The sequence below is a fragment of the Rhinoderma darwinii genome, chromosome 1 (assembly GCF_050947455.1).
Source record: "Rhinoderma darwinii isolate aRhiDar2 chromosome 1, aRhiDar2.hap1, whole genome shotgun sequence".
Taxonomy (NCBI): domain Eukaryota; kingdom Metazoa; phylum Chordata; class Amphibia; order Anura; family Rhinodermatidae; genus Rhinoderma; species Rhinoderma darwinii.
The window spans coordinates 403874655-403897408 of NC_134687.1; the positions used below are offsets into that span (position 1 = coordinate 403874655).

The following is a 22754-nucleotide window of genomic DNA, read 5'->3' on the forward strand; positions in this document are numbered from 1 at the left end:
TGTGGGCATTTTGATCCCACAGGCTTTTTGCAGATTTTATTGGAATTAGGCTGTGAAAATAAAAATCTAATTTTCTTTTTATAATAAAATGTCGTTTTAGCTAAAAAAATAAAAATAAATATTTCCACAAGGCATAAATAAGAGAAAGCACCCCCACATTTGTAAAGCAATTTACTCCCGAGCAGGGAAATACCCCATATGTGTTCGTAAACTACTGTTTGGGCGCACAGCAGGGCTCAGAAGGGAAGGAGCGCTATTTGGCGTGCAAATTTTGCTGTATTGTTTTTTGGGTGCCATGTCATTTGCAAAGCCCATGAGGGAACAAAACATTGGAAACCCACCCTAAAGTGACCCCATTGAGGAAAATACACCCCTTAGGGAATCTAAAGGTATAATAATAATAGTAGTTTTGTTTGGGGTTTTACTAGTATTTCAATTTATGATGTGTGGGCATATGTACTCCACACAGCTTACATCTGGGTATTATAGGGGGGGTATAATAACAAGGTACATAAATAATAAAATTAATAATTCATAAATGTGTGGTATGCTTTAAAGTAGTCCTTTTTTGCACAAGCCCAGGTTTATCGGGGCAGGTGTTACACTAATAAGGCCTAGCTCACATCATGTTTTAGCCCTACATTTAGCGTGTACATCTGAAAGCTCCCGACGTACACGCTAAATGTGTCTTTAGAACTCCATTATCCCAACTGAAACCAAAAAAATTTCTTTTTGGCCTCCGTTGGGCTTATACATGTTAGTATAACTTTTTTGGAGGATGCAATAGTGCAGTAGACTACGCTAGGGTTGCACGATGCATCTAAATATCGACACTATTTGGATGCTGTTCACCCTCAAACGGTTCAATACCATGTATTAAAGAGGCTCTGTCACCACATTATAAGTGCCCTATCTCAGACATAAGGAGATGGGCGCTATAATGTAGGTGACAGTAATGCTTTTTATTTAAAAAAAACAATCTATTTTTACCACTTTATTAGCGATTTTGGTTTATGCTAATGAGTTTCTTAATGCCCAAGTGGGCGTGTTTTTACTTTCGACCAAGTGGGCGTTGTACAGAGGAGTGTATGGCGCTAACCAATCAGCGTCATGCACTCCATTCATTTACATCAGCATCGCGTTCTTACTAGAACGCGATGTGCAGCCACATACACAGACATTAACGTTAATCAAGTGTCCTTATAATGAATATACATCACCTCCAGCCTGGACGTCATGTGTATTCAGAATCCTGACACTTCTGAATCTTTTCTGTGAGATTTCCAGCAAGGGAAACAAAATCTCGTTTACCTCGTAATCTCGCGAGATTACGCGTCGCTTGCTGGAATCTCACAGAAAAGATTCAGAAGTGTCAGGATTCTGAATACACATGACGTCCAGGCTGGAGGTCATGTATATTCATTATCAGGACACTTGATTAACGTTAATGTGTGTGTATGTGGCTGCACATCGTGTTCTAGTAAGAACGCGATGCTGCTGTGTAAATGAATGGAGAGGAGTGTATGACGCTGACTGGTCACTGATTGGTCAGCGTCATACACTCCTCTGTACAACGCCCATTTGGTCGAAAGTAAAAACACGCCCACTTGGGCATTAAGAAACTCATTAGCGTAAAGCTAAAAATCGCTAATAAAGTGGTTTAAAATAGATAGTTTTTCTAAATAAAAAGCATTACGGTCACCTACATTATAGCGCCGATCTCCTTATGTAGGAGATAGGGCACTTATAATGTGGTGACAGAGCCTCTTTAATGTATTTCGATACTAATGCACCCGCATGGCTTAGTATTGTAATATATGAATTTAATGACTAGCCTGATGTGATGCACTAATGACCGGCGGCAGCGGCCCTGAAGACATAGAACAATGTGTGCGCAATGCACTACTCCCCCATGTTCTTTGTCTTCGGTGCCTGCCGCTCATTAGTGCAGTGCCGGCCGCATAACATCATGCTGATCACACTGGTACAGTAAGTGTGCCCGCGCAATCAGGAGCGGGGCAATGGCTGTAATACACAGCCGAAGCCCTGCTCTAATTGCGGTGATCAGAGAAAACTCTGATTTCTGCCACTATCCCCTAGAATGCCGCAATCAAAGCTGATCGTGGCATTCAAAGGGAAAATTAGATGGTGGACGCAATGAGGAAAAAAACAAAAAAAATGATTCTGTCCTTAGGTATCGTTTTGGTATCGAGAATCGCAGTACTACACGACGCATCGGTATTAAAGAGGCTCTGTCACCAGATTTTGCAACCCCTATCTGCTATTGCAGCAGATAGGCGCTGCAATGTAGATTACAGTAACGTTTTTATTTTAAAAAAACGAGCATTTTTGGCCAAGTTATGACCATTTTTGTATTTATGCAAATGAGGCTTGCAAAAGTCCAAGTGGGTGTGTATTAGGTGCGTACATCGGGGCGTTTTTAATACTTTTACTAGCTGGGCGCTCTGATGAGAAGTATCATCCACTTCTCTTCAGAACGCCCAGCTTCTGGCAGTGCAGACACAGCGTGTTCTCGAGAGATCACGCTGTGACGTCACTCACAGGTCCTGCATCGTGTCAGACGAGCGAGGACACCGGCACCAGAGGCTACAGTTGATTCTGCAGCAGCATCAGCGTTTGCAGGTAAGTAGCTACATCGACTTACCTGCTAACGCCGATGCTGCTGCAGAATCAACTGAAGCCTCTGGTGCCGGTGTCCTCGCTCGTCTGACACGATGCAGGACCTGTGAGTGACGTCACAGCGTGATCTCTCGAGAACACGCTGTGTCTGCACTGCCAGAAGCTGGGCGTTCTGAAGAGAAGTGGATGATACTTCTCATCAGAGCGCCCAGCTAGTAAAAGTATTAAAAACGCCCCGATGTACGCACCTAATACACGCCCACTTGGACTTTTACTTTTAAACACACCCACTTGGACTTTTGCAAGCCTCATTTGCATAACTACAAAAATGGTCATAACTTGGCCAAAAATGCTCGTTTTTTAAAAATAAAAACGTTACTGTAATCTACATTGCAGCGCCTATCTGCTGCAATAGCAGATAGGGGTTGCAAAATCTGGTGACAGAGCCTCTTTAAAGTCCAAATTCTGGTAACATGACGACCCTAGACTACACTACTCTATCCTCAGGGATCCCGCAAAAAAAAAAGTATACTGCGCTGTATGTTTTTTTTTTTGTTTGTTTTCTTTTACAACAACAAAGCCTATGTATGGCATTATTCAAAGGTATATGTTAAACGTATACCCTCGGGGAGCTTCCCCAGGGCTGGAGTCTCCCCGGGAAGCGCATCATATATGGTATGGGGTTCCTCCAGGAGCGGAATCCCGGCAAGAGCATTGGTGATTTAAAATGCATGTGAACTTGTATAACTATGTGATACAAAGGGGGTTGGCTCTATGCTCTGGCCATTATTTTATAGGTCGATCAGTTTCCTGTGTTGGCTCTTTTTCACTGTTATCTGCCACTGGTGTTCGGTAACTACAGCAATCTGCGCCCTCCTCTTGAGCGTCCTGTAAATATAGCGACTTCTATTTTGTTTGCGAATGCGCTAATTTTCTATTTGGCAGTTGGGCATTGCGCCTCTCTGCGTAACCATAGTAACCTGTAACCCATTTGCGCATGCGCTACATCCCCACTTTGGCAGTTGTACTCTTTCCAAGGGGGTATTCGTTAGTGCATGTGTTAGTGCATGTGTCAGTGCATGTGTCAGCCACTGTGTCTGAGTTTGCGCAGTCGCAAGTTCGAGACGTCACTCACAGCACATTGAGTGCTGATCCTTACGGAGTCCAGGAGGAGGTCACCGCAGCCTCTCTTAATATGTTTGTTTATTCGAATTACATTTGATTATGGTGTATATAAATAGGATATATACTTTGTTCATACCTTTAACCCCCAAAATATCTGCACATGGAGGCAGCGATATGCGTGGGGAGGAACCACATACTGCAGCCTCTACTGGGTCATTTATACTATTTACTTATTGCTGGTTCTTACACATACAATGTAACTTCAAAATGCCATAAAATGTAAAAGTACACTTCGTTCCCATTATAATGGGTTTGTATTGCATTTGCACTTTATATTTTGTATTTTTATACTCCTAGCACTGTTTAGGACACACACTCTTGTGCAATCGTGAAGTTTTCAGCTTATAGTTAGTAATTCTCAACTTACCCTCCATGAGGACACCACAAGAGGTTGGGGCTCCGCCTCTAATAGGGACAGGAAACAGCAAGAGGTTAAATAGTCTGCCCCCCCACCTCACAATCCTCAGTGTTTTTCATGTCCTGATTAGGGCCTGCAATAGGATTGCTGCTACTCCTGGTAGCACTTTCTATGGGAGTTAAGCAGGGATTTTCACCGTAAGGATCCATTCTGCGGACTCTTGCATCGCTGATCCTGCTTCTGGTCTCTCCCCCCGGGGTAAAGCGAAACCTCCGGTGCCAGCTCCGGTTTCCCCATCTGTGTTCCATCCAGCTAGAGAGGGGGATGCCCTCCTTCCTGCAGCTTCTCCAGTGTGCGTTCCATGTGTAGCGCACATAACGTCTCTTCCGGTTGCGGTGTTCGTGCTTCTGGCCATTCGACTACTTACTTCTGGTCACGTAAGACAGGGCCGTGGGGTCAAAATGCTCACTACACTCTTTAAAATGCTCTAAGGGGTGTAGTTTCCAATATGGGGGTCATTACTTGGGGGTTTGTTTTACTATTTGACCACAGGGCCCTGCAATTGTGGGCTAATGCTGTGAAAATCACCAAAATATACCTCAAATGAGCATGGTGCTCTTCACGTCTGAGCCCTGTCTTGTCCAGGCAAATGATAAATGCCTTGAGGGGTGCAGTTTCCAAAATGGGGTCACTTCTTGGGGCTTCCACTGTACTCTGGTACATCAGGGGTTTTGCATATGCGACATGGTGGCCAAAAACCAATACAGCAAAATCTGCATGCCAAATAGCGCTCCTGCCATTCTGAGCCCTGCCATGTGTTCAAACAGCAGTTTATGACCACATGTGGGGTATTGCCGTAATCGGGAGAAATTGCTTTACAAATGTTGGGGTGCTTTTTCTCCAGTATCCCTTGTGAAATTGAAGACATTCTACAGTTTAGTGGAACAAAATGTAGATTTTCATTTTGACGGCCTAATTCCAATAAATTCTGCAAAAGACCTGTGGGGTCTAAATGCTCACTATACCCCTAGATAGATTTCTTGAGGGGTGTAGTTTCCCAAATGGGGTCACTTTTGGGGGGTTTCCACTGTTTTGGCCTCTCATTCGCTTTGCAAATGAAACATGGCACCTGAAAAACAATCAAGCAAAATTTGAGCTCCAAAAGCCAAATGGCGCTCCTTCCCTTCTGAGCCCTGCCGTGGGTCCAAACAGCAGTTTATTACCACATATGCGGTATTGCCGTACTCAGAAGAGTTTGCTTTACAAATGTAGGGGTTCTTTTTCTCCTTTTATCTATTGTAAAAATGGAAAAATCTGAGATAAAACTGTATTTTATTAGAAAAAACGTAGATTTTCATTTTCAGAGCATAATTACACTAAATTCAGCAAAATACCTGTGGGCTCAAAATGCTCACTATACCTCTTAATAAATTCCTTGAGGGGTGTAGTTTGCCAAATGGTGTCTTTTTTGGGGGGTTTTCTTTGTTTTGGCTCCACAAGACCTCTTCAAACCGACATGGTGCTTAAAATATATTCTAATAAAAATATGGCCCCAATATCCACTTGGTGCTCCTTTGCTTCTGAGGCCTGTGTTTCCGTCCAGTAGCACGCTAGGGCCACATGTGGGATATTTCTAAAAACTTCAGAATCTGAGCAATAAATATTGAGTAGCGTTTCTCTGGTAAAATCGTCTGTTACAGAAAAAAATGGATTAAAACTGATTTTCTGCAACAAAATAAAATTTACATTTGTAAATTTCACCTTTAATTTGCTTTAATTCTTGTGAAACGCTTAAGGGTTAAGAAACTTTCTAAATGCTGTTTTGAATACTTTGAGGGGTTCCGGTTTTAAAATGTGGTGATTTATAGGGGTTTATAGTATATAAGGCCCTCAAAACCCATTCAGAACGGAACCGGTCCCTAAAATAAGGCTTTTGAAATTTTCTTGGAAATATGAGAAATTGCTGCTCAAGTTCTAAGCCTTGTAACGTCCTAGAAAAATAAAAGGACGTTCAAAAAACAATGCAAACATAATGTAGACATATGGAAAATGTGAAATAGTAGCTATTTTGTGTGGTATTACTATCTGTCTTAGAAGCAGATACATTTACATTTTAAAAAATGCTAATGTTTTTCATAAATAAACACTGAATGTGTCAACCAAATTTTACCACTAACTTAAAGTCCAATGTGCCACGAGAAAACAATCCCGGAATCACTTGAAAAAATAAAAGCATTTCAAAGTAATTACCACATGTCAGATTTGAAAAAAATGGTCTGGTCCTTAAAGGAACAGTGTCATCACAAATTATTTTTTTATATGTTAAAGATGTTAGTGCTTTATTAAAAACGTTTATATTTATTTGTGTGTTTGTGTTTTACTTTTTCTTATTTTTACACTTTTTCTTCCCTATGGGGGCTGCCATTTTTTGTTCCATTTCTGTATGTGTCGATTAACGACACATACAGACATGGAATACGGCAGCCACAGTCCCATAGGGACTGCGAACGGCTCCCGTCCCATTCACTTCTGTGTACGGCGTCTGTGTGGGAACTGCTCATGCGCCGCTCCCACACAGTCCAATTTGAAATTGGCGCCGTCCGGCGCCATTTTCCTGTGGACCGGAAGTCGCGGCCGGACAGTAATATTACTACTTCCGGTCGCGGCTTCCGGACTTGTGCACTTGGACCAGCGGCAGCAGACGGAGCGGACGGGCCGGAGGGAGCTGCGGCGGCAGGAGCAGGTAAGAGATTTCAATGTATGTTCGTGTTTGTGTGTGTTTACTACTGTATGTAAACCTACTACACTGTGTGTTAGCTCAAAAAATGGCGACACACAGTGTAGGAGGTTACACCGTTCAAACCCCTCATTTATCCTGGCACTAGCCAGGATAAAGGAGGGGGGGGATGCTGAGAGCTCACTAGAGCGAGGGCTTTTTACCCACTTTTGCAATGCTGCAATTTTGGGAATAGCTCCATCTAGTGACCAGAAATGGGAAATATTCTAAATTAGAATTAATTTATAATATTTCCTGACTCGTGAAAAAAATAAAAAAAATTTGAACAATGTTTAATCACCCACACACTAAATGTTTAATTTAAAAAAAAAAAAAACATGTTTTTCTGGCAACACATTCCCTTTAAGGCCAAAACAGGCTTAGACACTAAGGGGTTAATATATATATATATATATATATATATATATATATATATATATATATATATATATATATATATATATATAAAAAAAAACTTTCTGCGCCTCTATTGAGAACACATGATGATCAGTGATGTGCGTCACTAATCAACACTCAGCAGAACGAGAATGCACACAGGGAGATGGTGCGGTGTAAAAATAAAAACCTGCGTCAAAAAATGATCACTAATCGGCACTCAGTGGCCGCATACAAGGAGATGGTGCAAATAAGAAATTTCATGAAACGCACACCCGAGTCCCAAGACAAAAATCCCTTCCCACTGAACCCCCCAAGAAAAGAAAAAGATGCTGATTAGCGATGTATGCACCAAGGCAGTAGCAGGGAGATGTGTGGGGAACAGGGACTGGTTGGTGGTATTGGGGGGGATATAAAAAAAATTAAACCCCTTCACCTCAAAAATGAGCAGATGTTTTGCGTGTTGGAATTTGCAAGAACGGGGTCTGTTGTGACAGTACAGTGAAACTTTCAGAATAAATTTGTTAAATGTGCTTCACATAGAAACTGCATTTCGATTTGGTTGAAGCAACTCGATACCTGAATGAAACTACCGAAACATTGGATCGGCTGTGTCGAAAACAACGATTCACTAATTTTCCGCTGGCCTCCGCAATCGCCAGATCTACCACCCTGTGACTTTCTGTGGGGCTACATCAAGGACTCAGTGCATCTTCCCCTCCAGCCACAGGGTCTGAACAACCTGAGACAACGCATCACTGAAACAGTGGAGTCCATATCCAAGGATATTCTGGCACGGGTCTGGACAGAACTACACTGCAGTTTAGACATCTTCGTGTCACCAATGGAAATCACTTTGAACATTTTTTGTGTATAGATAAAACTTGGATAGTGTCTTTTCATGTTAATAAATTAGTGTTATGTTCTCTCGGTTATAAATACTGAGGCTATAATTTTGCACCATCCTTTTTGAATAACTCTGTAGTATACACAGACTGCTACAGTGATACTATAAACATATAATCCTTTTGTATATAGCATATACAGACAAAGACTGGTGGCCCTACCCCAACCGACGATTCGGCTACGGTACAGAATCAGGCTAGTACAGTAGTCTGTATAATACAGACTACTTCCCTGATACGATACAACATAATAATATTGCAGTACACACTCTCCATTCAGTTTGCTTTTTCTTCTGACGTGACATCCTAGTAGCCCGGTGAGGAGGAGGAGTTGCAGCCAGCACCTGCTGGCCAGGTCATGGGAAGGTTTTCCTATGGATGAACGAGTGGGTTTGTAATCTAGCTATATTAAGAGATTTTTTCCTTGAGAAACGTGTTGCATATCTATAGGTTATGAACAACCCTCTTTCAATGTTGAATGTTTTATATACATTTACATGTTCCAGCTATGCAGCAGATTTTTGCTGCCATGTCACTGCACTACTACTTGTTTATAAGCAACTCTCAGCAACCACTGAACTGAGCAACTGAAAAAATACTGTTTTTATGGTCGAGTGTTATTAAAGAATGTTGTAAAGTTTGTCCTCAAAGAATCCAAAGAACCCATGTGTGAATACCAGTAAAGCAGGACCTGATCTGGGAAGCTTTATTTTTTATCCCTAAACCAGCAGTTTATGGTTACCATTTTAAAACTGATAACATTATCATCGATGGACATGATAGCTTCACCACTTGTATAAATTCCATTTCCACTTTTTTTCAGGTCCATGCTTGTGAAGCAATGGAAGTATTTGATGAACTCATGGAAAGTGAAGTGTTGGTTATTGTTCATTATCTGTCAGATGTTATCCACTTCTGTCTTGAGGTAAGTCATAAACCTGTTGTTTCAAACAGGAGCATATGCAGAATTAGGTGGTTATTTGCGCAAGGACAAAAACGTGTGCACTTGTTGGACACATTCTGTGCCCTTAACATTATCAGCCACAGTCAGTGCCCCATAATAGAACCTTATAAAATTGGTATCTGTAGTGCCCTCATGACGGTGTCGGTGAGTGCCTCCTGTATCAATGCAAATCACATTGCCCCCACAACTCTCCTCATATAGAGACTTTGCCCTAGAGAAGCCATGTAGGAGATCTCAAGAACAGTAGAAATTCGTTTCTTTAAATTTCTAAACTCCATTTGTCATTGTTAAAGGCAGGTTTTAATATTGTAAACCTCCACGTCCATACACTTATGGCTTCAGAAGAGCAAAACTAGTGTTAATTTTCTTTAAGACATCCATGATGATGCCAGGTTATCAAAGTTTATTGAAGCAAAAGGAAATTTTAGGAGGATGTTCTTTTCAGCGTTTTGTATTTATATACTTTACAAGTATCCTACAAAATGCTATTTCAGCATACACTTCTCAACATTAATATTGCAATACCGAGAAGGAAAAGTTTTGGAATTGTGGAAATCACAGGATCAATAGAAATGTTAATGATATGCAAATGATAAAAAAAAATGGAAACAAAATATTTCAAACATCATTCAGTATCGAGTATGAGCGCCACATGCAGAAATACACGCACTTACACGCCTTGCCATTCTATCAATGAGGTTATTAATGGCTGTCCGAGGAATGTTATGCTTCGCTGAATGCATCTGGGCACGCAAATCCTCAAGATTGGCTGCTGGCAGCTCCCTTTGCAATTGCCGACCAATGACGTTCCAGATGTGCTCGATGGGAGTCAAGTCCAGAGAAGCTGCAGGCCATGGTAGCACGTTTAGGCCACGTAGGCTGCTCACAGTAGCATGAGCAACATACGGCCTGGCATTGTCCTGCTAAAAAAAAATGCTTATGGGACACTTTATAGAAATGGCCGTACCACTGGTTCCACGACCAAATCAATGTAACGCCGAGCGGTTCGTGTACCTGAAATGAAGAGTTGGGGGGTCCAGCAACCGTACATTATGCCACCCCACACCATAATACTGGGAGTAGGACCGGTGTGACCTTCCCTTCTGAAGGCCTCTTCATGGTGTTGCCCATGTGGTCTCCAGACCAATCTCCGGCTATCACTGCGCCCGAGGCAAAAGCGGAACTCATCGCTGTAGAGGATAGACCTCCGTTCCAGCCTCCATTGCCGTCTTGGTGTGCACCATGATAGCCTTTCAGAGCGGTGGTGTGTGGTCAATGGAATGCCTGTAGCTGGACATCTGGCTCAGCCCATTTCATGCAAACGCCTTCTCATGGTTTGTGTTGACACTGGTTGCCGCCTTAGGTTTGGGATGTGACATCCAATTTGACTTGCAGTACAGAATGGATCACTACGCGCCGTTCTTCCAATCAGACGATCTGTCCCTGCAGAAGTTTTCCTCCGCGCACCCCTTGCAGTCATTCTCGCTTGTTGTTCTCCCAACCTCAAGGATACGCAACATTGAACAGTACTGACATCTTGGCCTAGGCGCGTAGCGATCTGCCGGAGTGATAAACCAAGGTCTCACAGTTCAAGTATTCTGTCCCTCTCCGTTTGCGACAAATGGCGTTAACTGGCACGTTGATGAACAGGAGGCATCACACAATCATCCCACACCACAGTATCCGTTTTTTGAGGTTTCATGTTGCTAAAAAACTTTGCTTTCAATCTGGATTTTATGCCCGTTCCACATGCCACAGATTGGAGCTAGGTATTTGAAAATTTTATCATTTTCAGATCTTTGCGATACCTGCTACTTCCTCGATTGGCATAACCTTACGGCTTGCCCTTCTTGGTGTTGCAATTTCAATGTTGAGGCGTGTAAATTTTATTTCTTACTCTTTTATTTATTTTTTATTTTTCTTCAAATTGTAGCCATTTGTCTTTTTGCACTACTTGTTAAGGCCCCATGCACACAACCGTAATTTTGGTGCGCAATTATGGTCCGTAATTGTGGATCAAAATATGGTTCAATTAATTTCTATGGCGCACGGACACCTTCCCGTATATTTACAGGAAGGATGTCCGGGCTGTAGGAAGCATCCGTAAAAAATAGGACATGTCCTATGTTTTTGATTTTACGGACCATACTTTATAATGGGGGCACGGCCCGCAAATGCGGCCGGCTATACCTGTAATCACGGACCATGATTACAGGCACGGCCGTATGCACGGGGCCTAAAAGTAAAATCTCCCCTTATGATCTTGAAAGCTCACTTTATTATTGCATTGTGAAACTATGTATTTATTAGGGATAAAGTAGATAAGTGCCTTGTGTCCCCCCCTCCCCCCCCCCTGTGTTTTTCCTGTTTTACCTGTTTGTTTTTGTTCATTACTACCTTGAATTAAATAGATTTTTGGGGGATTTGTATAATTTGATTTACACAGCATGCCTACCACTTTTTAATTTGCTAAATATTTTTTATCTGGGTCACAAGCAATAATGAAGACAAAGAACTTTAATGTGCGTAAGTATTCACCCTCTTAGGCTGGATTCACATGAGGTCATTACGTCCGTAATTGACGGACGTATTTCGGCCGCAAGTCCCGGACCGAACACAGTGCAGGGAGCCGGGCTCCTAGCATCATACTTATGTACGACGCTAGGAGTCCCTGCCTCGCTGCCGGACAACTGTCCCGTACTGAAAACATGATTACAGTACGGGACAGTTGTCCGGCAGCGAGGCAGGGACTCCTAGCATTGTACATAACTATGATGCTAGGAGCCCGGCTCCCTGCACTGTGTTCGGTCCGGGACTTGCGGCCGAAATACGTCCGTCAATTACGGACATAATGACCTCGTGTGAATCCAGTCTTAAGGTCAATACTTTTTGGAGCCACCTTTTGCAGCAATTACAGATGCAAGTCTCCTGATGATGTATGTCTCTATTAGCTTAGCACATCTAGAGACTGGGATTTTTTCATTTGTCTCATTGGGTGACACAGACTGTGGGTATATTCTGCTGCCACTAGCAGGCGTGACAATAAGAATAAAAAAGTGTTATACAGCCACTCCCTGTAGGAGGAGGCAGACACCCCTGCTTGTACAGCAGGCTGGCTGTTATTTTTTTTTATTAAATGTTTTTTTTTTCCTCTCTTTTTTTTCTTCTAGCCTAGAAACAAGCATGATGCTGTCCCACTACTTTCCCCAATTTCTGTCTGGCGCTCGGTGTTTCTATTCACTGTTGTCCCCCTGCCACACTGAAGATAGAAGTGCAAGCTCCGCTGTCGCCCACCATCCTAAGGGTCATTTCCCTTTGCTCACCACCAGTGCCCCACATCACCTGGCACACGGAAGGGGCTTCCCTGCTGGTCTTACATATTTGGGGGGAAATTTAACTTGATTTCAGAACAGGTGAGTATTACATTCCCCCCAAGCAGCAAGTGGGCCCTTTCCGTGCACCTGGCGCTTTTCAAGCGCATTTCTGGTGCACCCTTTCTTTTACGGCACTCCATCGTAGGGCGACACTTTTTCCTCCTAGCTCCACTACATACGCGCGCGAGGCTCCTCTTCTAGGTATCTCTGACTAGGATACAGTCTCCATATGTCCCAGGTCTCCCGGCTGCTATTATTTATCAAGGGCTGCCATTTTCCAGGGTCCCTGTAGGGGGCGCTACTGCTTCTAGTGAGTGATTGGCACACAGCTGCTATGTGACCGCCGGCAACCAATTGCTATAGAGAGAAGGGACGGGTCCTCTTCTCCTGCTCCTTGCTTCTCATATACATGCCGGGGACATGGCACAAAATACCTCTTGCAAGGAGCTGCTACTGTTGGCACTAGAATTGTTTTTTGGGTGGGTGCAGACTTCTACTATTTAAGGAAGTCTGTCTTTCTCATATCTCGCCCGGGTGCGTGAAGTTCTCAGGGGGGGAGGTACAAGATCAAATTTGTGCACCTTTAACCTGACAGGTTCTTCCAGTTCACGCTTTCTCCATCACCTGCCAGGGCAGGCTTTTTACAGGCAATAGACTCAAGGAGTCATTATCCGAGTTCCAAGGATTTTTATCTAATCTTTTTGTCGTTTCCAGTTCGGACGGATCAGTCCCATCCTCTACCTCAAACGTTTGAATGTTTTTACATTATCATTTTCACATCGAGTCCTTCCGGTCTGTTTTTTTTTTTTTTTTTTTTGCGTCCATGGAAGAGGGAGGGACTTCCTCTCCTGAGTGCACATCAGGGATGTGTATTTTTGCCCATCCCACTAGCAGTTTCTGCGCTTTGCTGTTCTCCCTGTAACAGTTTGTGACGTTTCCATTCGACCTATCCTCGTCCTTGCAGGTTTTCACCAAAATTCTATCAGTGGTGATTCCATTTCTTCATTCCAGGGGGATTTCAGTTGTCTCCTATCTGGACGATATACCCATCAAGTCCCCATCCCAGTAGGACAATCTGGCTCGTCTACAAATCACTCTGGATACCCTGGCTTTCTTTGAATGGATTGTGAACCAGTCAAAGTCTGACTCCTTTTCAGAGGCTTGTGTTTGATACAGAGTCGGCTCAGGTGTACCTTCCTCCATAGAAACTATTCACCCTAAATCAGGGAGTCTGCTGACGCTCCGGCAGCACTAGCGTTGATTGTTTACATGCATCGAGCATGTGACCATTGCAGACAATTGGAGGGCTCAGTGGTGACTAATCATATTTCTGGCATAATGCTAGAAATACAAATACAACACATGACCGCTGAGCCCTCTGACTAGCTCCGGCGGTCACATGCTGCCTGTATGTAAACAATCACCTGGTGTGCCACTGGAGCATCAGCGCTGGATCTCCGGGGGAAAGCATGGGTGGGTATTTCTTGTTTTTTAATTCATCTCATTTGCAGCCATTAGTAAACATTTTTAGGAATCTAGATAACCCCTTTTAACTTTCCACCAGGATAATACAGTGCTCTGTACTGTGCATTCTTTTCTGCCAAAGGTGGTTTCTCTTTCCACTTTAACGAGAATAACCGTTGCTGTCTTCCTGCCCATCTCCACTGCTTCTCAAGGAACACACTTTTCACAATTTGGATGTTGTCCCTGCCTCGCGGTTCTACCTCTCGCACACTTCCTTTTTCAGCAAATCAGACTCCCTGTTCATGGTTCTGGATGGTCATAGAAAGGGTTTTATGGTTGACCATTCACAAGGTCTACTGGGTCAAGGAGAAGGAAGCCCTGTTCCGGATTACTGCCCATTCCACTAGGGAGGTTGATGCTTAATCGGCTGTGCGCCACCAGGCTACTGCACTGCAGCTTAAGCGTCTACCTAGTCGTCACTGCAAACATTTACCAAATTGTACATGGTGCATACTTTTGCTTCCGCAGATGCTGCCCTTGGTCGCAAGATATTGCAGGCATCTGTGAAGTGGATACTTATGTCCTTCTTCGGTTCCCACCCATATGGACTGCTTTGGGATGCCTAATTGGTATCCCCCAATAAGACGAATGAGAATAGAGGATTTTTTGAGTACTCATCGTGAAATCCTTTTCTCGTACAGTTTATTAGGGGGACAAGGCTCCTACCTTTTTTTTTTTTTTTTTTTTTTTTAACCCCTTAAGGACGCAGCCTAGTTTGGGCCTTAAGGCTCAGAGCCCATTTTTCAAATCTGACATATTTCACTTTATGTGGTAATAACGTCGGAATGCTTAAACCTATCCAAGCGATTCTGAGATTGTTTTCTCGTGACACATTGGACTTCATGTTCGTGGTAAAATTTGGTCGATATATTCAGTCTTTATTTGTGAAAAATTGCAAAATGTAGAGAAAATTTACAAAAAATAGCATTTTTCAGAATTTAAATGCATCTGCTTGAAAAACAGACGGTTATACCACCCAAAATAGTTACTAGTTCACATTTCCCATATGTCTACTTTAGATTGGCATCGTTTTTTGAACATTATTTTATTTTTCTTGGACGTTACAAGGCTTAGAACCTAAACAGCAATTTCTCATATTCTTAAGAAAATTTCAAAAGCCTTTTTTTGAAGGTACCAGTTCAGTTCTGAAGTGGATTTGAGGGGCCTATGTATTAGAAACCCCCATAAAACACCCCATTTTAAAAACTAGACCCCTCAAAGTATTCAAAACAGCATATAGAAAGTTTTTTAACCCTTCAGGCATTTCACAGGAATTAAAGCAAAGTGGAAATGAAATTTGCAAATTTCATTTTTTCTGCTGAATTTCAATTTTATTCAATTTTTTTCTTTAACAGAGAAGGTTTTACCAGAGAAATACTACTAAATATGTATTGTCCAGATTCTGCAGTTTTTAGAAATGTCCCACATGTGGCTCTAGTACGCTCGTGGACTAAAACACAAACCCTAGAAGCAAAGAAGCACCTAGTGCATTTTGAGGCCTCTTTTTTTTATTAGAATATATTTTAGGCAGCATGCCAGGTTTGAAGAGGTGTTGAGGTATCAAAACAATGGAAACCCACCAGAAGTGACCCCATTTTGGAAATTACACCCCTCAAGGAATTCATTTATGGTTTTTGTTATCATTTTGACCGCACAGTTTTTTCACAGCACCTATTTGAATTGGGCTGTGAAATGAAAAAAATGATATTTTTTCCAATAAGATGTCATTTTTGATCAAAATTTCTTATTTTCACAGGGAACAACATACCCCATTTTGTTGCCCAATTTGTCCTTAGTGCGGCAATACCCCATTTGTGGTGATAAACTGCCGTTTGGGCTCATGGGAGGGCTCAGAAGGAAAGGAGCGCTATGTGTTTGTTGGAGTCCAGATTTTGCTGGATTGGTTTTCGGGTGCCATGTCGCATTTGCAGAGCCCCAGAGGTATCAAAGCAATGGAAAACCACCAGAAGTGACCCCATTTTGGAAACTACACCCCTCAAGGAATTCATTTATAGTTTTTATTCATTTATAGTTTTTGTTATCATTTTGACCGCACAGTTTTTTCACAGGTACCAGTAGAGTTGAAACCCCCGAGAAGTGACCCCATTTTAAAAACTACACCCCTTAAGACATTCATCTAGAGGTGTAGTGAGCATTTTGACCCCACAGGTACTGTGTAAAAGATAATGCGCAGCAGATGGTGCAGAGTGAGATTTGCAATTTTATATATATATATGGCATGTCAGTGTCCGATATAGTGTGCCCAGCATGCGCCACCGGAGATATACACCCCTTAAATTGTAATGTGGGTTCTCCTGGGTACGGCAATACCCTACATGTGGCTGTTATCAGCTGCCTGGGCACACGGCAGGGCTTAGAAGGGAAGGACCACCATTTGGCCTACTGGAGCTTTTCTGGTGCTAAGTCATGTATGCAGAAGCCCCTGAGGTACCAGTACAGTTGAAACCCCCGAGAAGTGACCCCATTTTAAAAACTACACCCCTTAAGACATTCATCTAGAGGTGTAGTGAGCATTTTGACCCCACAGGTACTGTGTAAAAGATAATGCGCAGCAGATGGTGCAGTGTGAGATTTGCAATTTTATATATATATATATATATATGCCATTTCAGTGTCCAATATATTGTGCCCAGATTGCGCCACCGGAGACATACACCCCTTAAATTGTAATGTGGGTTCTCCTAGGTACGGCAATACCCTACATGTGGCTGTTATCAGCTGCCTGGGCATACGGCAGGGCTCAGAAGGGAAAGATGAGGGGGGTAAGCTGTGCGGAGTGCATCAGGGTAAATTAAAAATCAAGGGATGTATGATACATTTTAAAACAATCTTTTATACAGAGCCCTGGTTTTTCGGGACACGTGTCACATTGGTATATTGTGTTCTTCCTTATCCCCCTCTTATAGCAGACTCTGCACCTCTTTTGACTCTTTCCCTTTCCACCGGTTTGGGGAACTTCTCCTGGAAAGTGTTGCCCTGGTACGATGCGTGTGGCCTCGCCTCCAGAAGTACTGGGTGCCCCCCCTTCCTGGTCCCTAAAGATTAGATCTTGAAATTCCAGGAAAGTTCCCCTCTGGCCTGCACATCGACGTAGCACGTACGCATTGTACAAAGCCATCTGTATGATGTGCCCGGCTAGCTTCTTATACCACACCGCATGGCGCTGTAGGGCTTCAGGACTTGATTTGACAAGTCCATCCCTCCCATGTACCTATTGTAGTCCAGGATGCAGTCTGGTTTGGGGGTGGCCTTTCCTTCATATATCCTAAATCTGTAGGTATACCCTGATGCACTCTCGCAGCTTATACATCTTCACGCCATACCTTGCCCTCTTACCCGACAGGTACTGGCGGAATTGAACCCTCCCTTTAAAATGTACCAGGGACTCCTCAATAGAAATACACTTCTCGGGGGTGTATGCTTGGGAAAACCGGGCACTGAAACGGTCTAATAGGGGTCTCCGTTTATACAAACGGTCAAAACTGGGGTCAGCTCGGGGTGGGCACGGCTCATTATCAGTATAATGTAAGAAGCGAAGTATTGCCTCATTTATTTATTTTTTTAGGTTCCAGTTCAGTTCTGAAGTTGCTTTGAGGGGCCCATATATTAGAAACCCCTATCAAATACCCCATTTTAGAAACTAGACCCCTCAAAGTATTCACAACAGCATTTAGAAAGTTTATGAACCCTTTAGGTGTTTCACAGAAATTTAGAGCAAAGTAGAGGTGAAATTTACTTTTTTTTTTTGTCAGAAAATCCTCTTTATACCATTTTTTTTTATAACACAAAAGGATTTACCAGAGAAACGCAACTTAATATGTATAGCCCAGATTCTGCAGTCTTGCGAAATATCCCACATGTGGCCCTCGGGCGGTAATGGACTGAAGCACCGGCCTCAGAAGCAAAGGAGCACCTAGTGGATTTTGAGCCCTTTTTTTTATTAGGCACCATGTCCGGTTTGAAGAGATCTTGTGGTGCCAAAACATTGGAAACCCCCCAAAAGTGACCCCAATTTGGAAACTAGACCCCTTGAGGAATCCATTGTAGTTTTCTTGGGGTGCATGCGACTTTTTGATCAGTTTTTATTCTATTTTTAGGTGGCGTGGTGACTAAAAAACAGCAATTCTACTATTGTTTTTTTATTCTATTTTTTTTTACTGCGTGCACCGTGCGCTATAAATGACATATTCACTTTATTCTGCGGGGCGATACGATTACGGTGATACCAGATGTTTATAGTTTTTTTTTTATGTCTTATGGCGTTTGCACAATAAAATACGTTTTGTAAACAATCATTCACTTTTTGTGTTACCTTATTCTAAGAGCCAGAACGTTTTTATTTTTCAATCAATAAAGCCGTGCCAGGACTTATTTTTTGCGTAACGAACTGTAGTTTCGATCAGTACCATTTTTAGGTACATGCGACTTTTTGATCTCTTTTTATTCCATTTTTTGGGAGGTGAAGTGACCAAACAATTGTGATTGTGGTACGGGTTATTAATATTTTTTTTTACGGCGTTCACCGTGCGGGATAAATAACAAAATAATTTTGTAGTTCAGGCCGTTACGGACGCGGCGATACCAATTATGTATAGTTTATTTGTTTGTTTATATATTTTTATTAATAATAAAGGACTGATAAGGGAAAAGGGGGGATTTTACTTTTATTACTTTTAAAACTTTTATTTTCTTATTTTTACACATCTTTTTTTTACTTTTTTTTTACTTTTTTACTTTGTCCCACTAGGGGACATGAGGGCAGGAGGCCCTGATCGCTATTCTAATACACTGCACTACATGCGTAGTGCAGTGTATTAGAACTGTCAGCTACTCACTGACAGCAAGCATAGTGGGTCCTGACGTTGTCGGGACCCACAAGGCTTCCGTCTATGGCATAGCCGGACGCCATTGTTTGGTTTCCGGTTGCCATAGTCACCATCGCCGGCTGCTATCGTGTAGCAGGCCGGTGATGGCGGATTAACCCCTAAGAAGCCGCGATCGCTATTGAACGCGGCTTCTGAGGGGTTAATCGGCGGGGGAGCTCCGCGATCGGTCCCGGCACATTGAGCAGTGATAGTCTGCTGTCGGAAACAGCAGCTATCACAGCTCATGAACGCGCCCCGCGCGAATGGCGCCGTGTTTACTCCATGATCTACTATTAGGTCACTGAGCGCGAACGCTACAGTTAGCATGACCTAATAGTAGGTCATGGAGCGTTAAGGGGTTAATAAGGTTGTCCTTCGAATATGATTCTTTTCTCTGTTTTTGAACTTCTTGTTTCTATTACCTTGTGTTCTGCTTCTCTTACTGCTTTTGTACAGATTTAGTAGCTCAGTGCTTGAAGGAGAGGCATATCCTGTAGGAGGGGCCAACACTTTTCTATTCTTGGTGTCATGCCTCCTCGTGACAACAGCATAGACCCCCACAGTCTGTGTCCTTTAATGGACTAATGAGAAAAGTATTATACGGCGAGTACTCAAAAAATACACTGTCTGCCCATTCTTAAATGCAAAACTGCTCAAACTCCTTCAAGTTATGTGGGTTGCATTGGTGTATAGCAATCTTCGTCATGCCACAGATTCTCAATTGGATTTAGGTCTGGGCTAGGCCATTCCAGGGCATTTAAATGTTTCCCCTTAAACCACTCTAGTGCCACATGGTGTTTGGCAAACTCAAAACGTGTTTTTTTTACTTTTTTCTGGCCACACTTCCATAAAGCCCAATTCTGTGGAGTGTATGGCTTATAGTGGTCCTATGGATAGATGCTACAATCTCTGTTGTGGATCTTTGGAACTCCTTCAGTGTTATCGTTGGTGTCTTTGTTAAATATCTGGTTAAACCCCTTATTGCCCCATCTGAGTTTTGGTGGGCGACGGCTTTTTCTTGTTAGGTTTGTAGTTGTGCCATTTTCTTTCCATTTTGTTATAATGGATTTAATGGTGCTCTGTGGGAGGTATAAAGCGTGGGATGCGTTTGGGTTTTATGTGTTTCCACAACTTTGCCTCTGACCTGTTTGGAGATCTCATTGCAGACTCATGGGCCTTTCAGAACAGGTGCATTTATACTAAACACCATGAAACAGATCATATGACACTTTGATATAGGAGGACTTCGGAAGTTAATAGGTTTGACCAGGACTTATTTAGAAGTTTCATAGCAAAGGGGGTTAATACATATGCACTGACAGCTTTGGATTTTGTTTAAATTGTTGTTGTTGTTTTTTTTTAAAACAAGGTATTTTTTGTCATTGCACTGCAACAATTTGGACTATTTTGTCAGTTTCATTACATAAAATCCATTTTAGTTCCAGGTTTTAACGCAACAAAACAGGAAAAACACAAATCTGGTGAATACTTTCGCAAAGCACTGTATCTGGTTAAATGTGACTGTTTTCTGTTTTTCCTTGTGCAGATTGCTATAAATACATCACTGTCTGATAACCTCCGTGTGAAGTCACTTTACTGTATTCGCTTCCTCATCAAACTAAAAAGCAAAGTGAGTTGTGTAATGTTTACATTTCATGTAAGTAAGTGAAAAGCAACAGAATTGAATGGGTCATTAACGAGTAATCTGTGCATTATAACACAATTAAAACAACTGTTTGAAATACAGTGAAACCTCCCAAGAAGGCCACCCCTTTGAGAAGACCCCCCTTTCTAGACTGAAGTTTTCGGTGACCAGTTTTACACCCCCCCCCATTAGTTATTTGAAGCTGTCCCTCTATAAGCAGACCACCTTCTAATCCAACCAAAGTCCACTTTTTTTTTAGCGCATTTTTAAGTGGAAATCACATTAAAAACAAACGCAAATTGGAGTTACATTAGCTGTAAATCATTGTGACGTGGGTGTGGGCAGCACCAATTCATCAGTCCAGAGAGAGCAGGAGGAGTAGACTTGCTTGGCACATCAGGGGAGAAAAGCTGCCAACATTGTGCTGCGTCATTTGGGCAGAGCGAGCAGAAGGAGGAGCATTTCTAGCACTTTGGAGCATCAAAGGAAAGGAGGCAGGGAATGGGAGGGTTCATCACGCGTCATGCTGCACTGAACAGCCTGCAGGATTTTGTAGCAAGGGAGTACTGTATAAGTAGGAGGAGGGAGCTATTCTGGGGAATAGGAATTAGAGGGGGAGCCCTAAAGAGGACCAGGAATTGGAGGGGGGTCCTAATGGGGGGCCATGCTGTGAGGACCAAGAGAGGAACTATGCTGGGGACTAGGAATGAGAGGGGAACAATGCTGGGGACTAGGAATGAGAGGGAAACCATGCTGGGGTCTAGGAAATAGAGGGTAACCATTCTGGGGACTAGGAATGAGAGGGGAACCATGCTGGGGACTAGGAATGAGAGGGAAACCATACTGGGGACTAGGAATGAGAGGAGAACCATGCTGGGGACTAGGAATGAGAGGGGACACATGCTGGGGACTAAGAATAAGATGGGAGGCATGCTGAAGACTAGGAATTAGAGGGGGCCATGCTGGGAACTAGGATTTGAGGGGTGGTCCATTCCGGGGACTACGATTGAGGTGTGATCCAATCCGGGGACTAGGAATTTGAGGGGGAGCCATGCTGAATATTAAGAATTAGAGGGCTGTTTATTTGTGTTCTGTACATGTTTGCTGACTGCATTACACACTGTGTATTTTCTTCTTTGAGAGGACCAGCCCCATAAAAGACAATTTTTCTGTGCAATTTTGGGTGGGCGGCTCAAAAAGGTGTGACTGTGCGTAATTTCATCAAAAAAATGCATTCCCTTATTCAAATGAATTATGTAAAGATAAAGGGACCAAGTCTCAATGTACAGTACAATGCTGTACATTACAATGTATGGGCAAAAGGTGGCCCTACAAAGTATTAAGTAAGTGCTTATAATAAACCTTGCAACCAAAACATATTGTTGATGTAATAAAATATATTAAATTCTCCTTTTCATTCCAGAAGCCTACAAATTAAAGAGAATCTGTCACCAGGTTAATGCTGCTCTATATGAGTATAAAGTAGTGCCAGAGACCCTGATTCCAACGCTATATTTCTTACTTATCAGTAGTTTTTATTTTTTTTCGTGAAAATAGCATTATTAAATTTTCAATATATATGGACAGAGAAATAACAATAAATCTGGGCACACAGACCCTTTATTACAAAACACACAACACAATGTACTTTTCTCCAAAGATCTCAAGACCATGTAACAAAAACATGTCACGATGTCTCGTTTATCGGCGCTCACTGCATCGGCCAAAATGGTAGTAGGGCCTTTACCTTTTATAGTCATCCTGCCTGTGATGATAATGAGATGACTGCTGATCAGTGATCTCTACAGAACAGGAAGTTTCAGTCTATTGTGAGGCTCAGTGGCCAGAGTGAAAACAGCAAGATTTACGTATTCTTTTTTTAATACAATGCATTTTGAAAGTCTTCAGGCCCTTTAAATTTTTTCACATTTTGTGATGTTGAGGCCTCGTGTTAAAATAAAAAAACAAACAAACGTATTCTTCAATCATTCTGCACTCAATACCCCATAATGACAAAGTGAAAACACACTGTTAGTAATCTTTGCTAATTTATTGAAAAGGAAAAACTAAAATATTGCATAGACATAAGTATTTAGACCCT

The 22754-nt window shown here is 42.4% G+C and overlaps 1 protein-coding gene across 1 annotated transcript in view; it reads left to right on the plus strand.

The window, feature by feature from the left end:
* IPO4 (importin 4) overlaps positions 1 to 22754 on the plus strand; it is a 212765-nt gene that overhangs the window by 75720 nt on the left and 114291 nt on the right. Inside the window, exons 8-9 of the mRNA XM_075828866.1 lie at positions 9084 to 9185; positions 20555 to 20638. Of these exons, the coding sequence (XP_075684981.1) occupies positions 9084 to 9185; positions 20555 to 20638 (186 nt within the window). The remainder of the gene's footprint in view (positions 1 to 9083; positions 9186 to 20554; positions 20639 to 22754) is intronic.